Genomic DNA, 5,000 nt, shown 5'->3' on the forward strand with positions numbered 1-5,000 from the left:
AATGAAGGTAACATACAGAAGTCATGAGGCCCATCAAAAAGCCTTAAATGTTGATACGTAATGTGTGTAGTATAAGTACATTCATCGTATGTTCGAAAATGCCTATAAACTTATTTAAAAAGATAGCTTACAATTCGTCAATGCCCCGTAATGTATCCCGTTTTGCGATATCAAACACATCGCCTCAATCCCATCAAGGGGGTCTCTCTGATGTAGTTAGTCCAGGTATGATCCAACCACGTCAATGTATATAACGTACATTGGTTTCGCTCAACCGGTTGATGACGCTAAAGTACTTCCGGTAATGGAAGGAGATCCACCGTGTGACCGGTGCATCGATATATGGAGCTACCGTACCTAGTATGATAACCGCTGGATGTATGTATATTCGTATCTCAGGAGATGTCCATAGCTACCGGTACTAGCTCCACGGTCACGCCCCTGCCAGTGGATGCACCTATCGATAATCTACCATCTGCCCACTAGCTCCAGTAGCTCGGGAGTGGATGTATCACGTAGTGAGATCAATAGGCAGCTCCCAGGCACTCTAGCACCTAGGTCCATATGCAGGGTGGGATCCAGCTAGCTCCATGGACGTGAGCGGTAGCTCGGGCGAGCTGCATCCCAGGTGCATCCATATCATGGCAGCTGGAGCAAGGATAAATGTACCACTTCGTACAGCGATTTCAGTATCACATGATATCCGTTCAAACGGAGAGTTTCAAGGGCCCTGGTCCGCGGATAAATCCCCTCCGCCCGTTGGTAGTTATTAACCTCCGGAACCTCCGCCTCCGCCTCCCGTCTTTCTCCGCCTCCTGCATTTTCGAATAATGAGACCTCCGTTCCTCCCGCCTCCCAAAGGCCTCCTATAGCCCGCATTTTTCAGGGAAAAAGTACCAGGGGACACTCCGTATCCGCCTTCTCCGCCTATTATCCAAGGCTGATTTTCCAATTTAAAACTGCGGAGGCGCGGATCTGGCATACTCCTGCATTTTCGGCACACAGTTGCACCCAAAATATAGTAAGATGTTTGTTTCATTACGGCGTAACACATGCAACTGTAGTACGCAGTACGCACATATCCTCTCTGACCGCGTCTGAACGTGAAACATACGCGTATACGGCTCTCATCTCATACCAACACAGCTAATCTCGCACACTGCCAGACGTATGATTCCTCTTTTCATTGGTTGCTGCATCCGAATTATTAAGTTATAGATACTAAGTTGAATATTTCTATCCATTATGAATTCTTTTTTTATTTTAAAGATTTAGCATTAGATCCTGATTATACCTGAAGGATAAAACACTTTTGACATCGTCTGAGACGTCTGACACGTCTCGCTATCTAGTGCCAGTGAAGTGACCCCAAAGTTACTGCTGAACTCTGATGGTGTTGCCTACGTGTTACCGTCAATCTCTTGCAGTCAGTGTGCTTCAGGCTAAATGGGTAAAAAAAAATTTGTTGTGTGTGTGCGGAGGATAAACAATGTGAAAAACTGTTCCAAATCAAGTACATCCGCATCCGCATTTTGAAACTGACCTCCGCCTCCGCCTGTGTATACCTATCATCAGTTTTTTGTTGGCAGTACCTGGAGGTCCACTCCAGGCTGGAGGCTATCACTAGCTGGGATGGATGGGAGGTAAATATCGACCCTATACGGTAGCCTCATCCATGGATTACAATTTAAAGGTTCCATAGCTCAGCTACCCTGCATAGGCTACTCCGACGCTCCGACGTACCTATGGCCAGCTGGCGGACGTCATATGGGCGATAGGTATGCACGTGGGATCCAGCTATCTCAGCATAATCTGAATGCTCAGGGAATTAGGATTTCCATCACGGTACGGTAGGGGTCGATGCCATGCCATCGCCATGGGCACGTACGGTCCATCATGCATACGGTCGGATGGAGTACGTAGGCTATAGGTCGGCATCGTTATGCCTCATTGGCAGGGTCACTTCGACTTAGGCTCCAGTTTAGAGAAGGATAGCTTAAATGAAAGTGTACTGTGCAGCTACTGCGCAGTATACGCCGTCGAGTGTGGTCTCCAGTCCGGATGCAGGCGGTGCATATGGGATGGACGTGGAGGTCGAGGGTACCTCACGCTAGCTAGCCTCAGCGGTAGCGTACGAGTTTGCCGTAATCATAATCCGGATCGGCATCATCCATAATGCGCCATACGATCGGATAATAATGGATCGATGCATTGCGACCTCGCCAGTTCCAACTTCTCCATCTTTGCGGAATAAATTTTGTTCCGAAGCGACCCTGTATGATGTATTTCTATGTAGCCAATTTCACCCCAGACTAAGTGCGGTGCATGTGTGTCTCTGTGCGTCCCTGCAATTTGCTATAAGAGTGCAATGTCTCAAGTGAAGTACCAATTGTTAAAGCAGACTCCAAGCATCCGTCGAATAGTAAAGTGTCCGCAAAATAAAGCATCGCCTGTATACCAAGTTTTCACAATTGCATTGACGGAATGTCCCCTGCCTGATCTAAAAGTAAAGCCGACCTCAAGACTAAAGTCGACTTTGTGGTGAAACCAGACTCAGTAAGAAGAATCGTGCCCTGACTCCGTTGTATGTGAACAGAAGTTACGGCATCAACGCTCAAAAAAGCCTGAATGGGAATCACAGCCTCCGTATCAGTATATGTATATATGATATGTATATATGACAAAATCAGGAAATAGTAAAAGATGGCAAGGCCTGACATAGCCCAGTTGGCCCGGTTATTGCATGAGCCCCGACCGGACCTATAGGGTGATCATTCGTTGGATGCGGGATACATGCGATGGACACGTGAAGGCCTCAATTCAATGGCCCTCAAGCTGGACCGTGCTTGGAAAGTTACCCTCGGTTCCCATAGCCTATCCTGGTGAAATGTCGTTGCATTAACACCACAGAGTGAACCTGGAGTTAGATGGGGTCATAGTTTGTTACATGTGTGTGTGTGTGTGTGTGTGTGTGTGTACTGGGAGGCAGGTTTCGAGAGGTCGGGGATAATAAAGGTGTTAACAATTTTTTTTTTAAATTAGTGAGGGGTAATTCAATGCCAGCCTGAGGCTGTAGTGGACGTAAAATTGGTGGATCCCTCCTGCACGTGCAAGGCGATAAAGGGTGCGGTAACAAAGCTGCGCCTACCAACAGCTAGTGTGCGTGGAAACCTGCTAAAACTGCGTTCCCAGGTGATGGGGGATAGTGACGCTAATTGTAGGCATAAAAAAATGTAGAGTTATGTGGGCGGGAACGGGGAGGCTATGCATTTATTTCCAATCCAAACATGGGAATGCCTGGGACCTGGGGATTCTGTGTGTGTGTGTGTGTGTGTGTGTGTGGTGTGTGCTGTGTGTTACGTACGTTATGTACGTACCTGCCCATGCGCACGTAATCCATACCCTCCAATGATCACCTGGCACGTCGCGATACATATCCGGAGTGGGACTACCTGGATCGGGGGATCCCCACGGTGGGATAGCTCATAGAATGGGGATGCATGTTGAGATGTGAAGGCACTCTCTCTCTCTCTCTCTCTCTCTCTGCTACGGGAGTAGGGCTGGGGGGACGGTGCATCACCGTCGGATCGATGGCATCGGGGACGGTGGATCGATGCAGTCGGGGGATGGGATAGGTACGGGTACTCTCTTCTATTTACGTGCTGGTGGGGATTAACGATTTGTAACGCTTTCTTAAATTCTGCCACGATCGAACCTGGGCGATTGTACTTCTAAATTTATATAAAGGTTACGCAGTATTGGCATGGATATACGGCCATCGGGAATACCCAGCGGTGTCTAGGCAACCGTGCAACACAGATTGAGTGGTAGGAGTGTACTCTGCCAGACTTACCTTAGGCATTACCAGGGTCGGAGGTCGATGGGTATCGTAACCTATCTGCAACTAGGGGTGTCCCTAATTGTTCCATGATTTCTAAATGCGCTAGGAAGGAACGGGTAGGAATATGCAAATCTGTTAGATTCATGCAGATTTTGACCGACATCACACTCGTGTTTTAATAAAACAACATGGGCCTAAACATAGCCTGAAAAGACAAATAAAGTAAAAAGTAAAATGACTGTCCTGCAAATGGGAACTCCAGGTGCAAATATGGACATGGAAAAAAGAGGATCGTAGCTTTTTGTCAATTGTTCTATAAGAATGCGGTGCCACACCCAAGCATAAGTTCTAGACTGGGTTGACTGCCAATCAGACTGATTGCATGCGGACGTCGCATAATCCACAATGCATCAAGATGGGTGGGTCAGTGCGTGCGACGTGCAGAACTGCGCATGTGTCTAGCGAGGTGACCCTGTGTGTCAGTGGATTGTGTCGGGGGGATGGCAACGTGAGGTCAGCAATGCATCGCCTCCAGTACAAAAGCTGACCTGTCACAAGTGTTGCACAATATAGTTGATGTCTAAGATTTAAACAAGTAGCGTATAGCCACCATTAAAGGTAATCCATAAGGTCTGACCCCAGGTGTTTCCAGGATGAATCGCATGGGATGCCAACAAAGGCACGTGGGAAAAGTTGTAGGGACCCTCAACAGTTTGTTACATGTAGGCCTCTCAACAGAGATCCCAGATCGGCACCTAGGTAGCGTCGGGTAGATACGTGCGGGAGGTGCACCCTGGAGTACTGGATGTAGGATAGAATGGAGGATGGACCTACCTACGCAGGTAGTGAGGTGGATACTGCATCACCTGGCAGCTCCCAGGCCATGGCGATGGATCGCAGGTCCACCTCCATATGATGACCTATGGATACGTGTGGGTACCAGCGGTAAAATTACAATGGTCTTTATTGCATGTCAAGGGTGTTAGTTCAAGATTGTAGAGAAGAGTGCTCACTGCAAACAAGTCTCCGATCGAGTATTTGTTACGTTTAGCCACGTCCAGAGACGTTTTATGTACGTCATGACTAGGGGGGTAGACCAGTCAGATAATTGTAAGTTCGATTCCCAGATCAGCGGCAAGCTCAGCGATGCAAGCACAGG

At 48.0% G+C, this 5,000-nt stretch overlaps 1 protein-coding gene across 1 annotated transcript in view; it reads left to right on the forward strand.

The window, feature by feature from the left end:
* The window catches only part of LOC123506597 (protein PTCD3 homolog, mitochondrial-like), a 90,890-nt gene that overhangs the window by 844 nt on the left and 85,046 nt on the right, over positions 1-5,000 (forward strand). The window contains exons 2-5 of the mRNA XM_045258840.1: positions 1,590-1,643; positions 1,958-2,131; positions 3,064-3,192; positions 4,215-4,349. Of these exons, the coding sequence (XP_045114775.1) occupies positions 1,590-1,643; positions 1,958-2,131; positions 3,064-3,192; positions 4,215-4,349 (492 nt within the window). The remainder of the gene's footprint in view (positions 1-1,589; positions 1,644-1,957; positions 2,132-3,063; positions 3,193-4,214; positions 4,350-5,000) is intronic.

Source organism: Portunus trituberculatus, chromosome 2 (genome assembly GCF_017591435.1).
Source record: "Portunus trituberculatus isolate SZX2019 chromosome 2, ASM1759143v1, whole genome shotgun sequence".
Lineage (NCBI taxonomy): Eukaryota > Metazoa > Arthropoda > Malacostraca > Decapoda > Portunidae > Portunus > Portunus trituberculatus.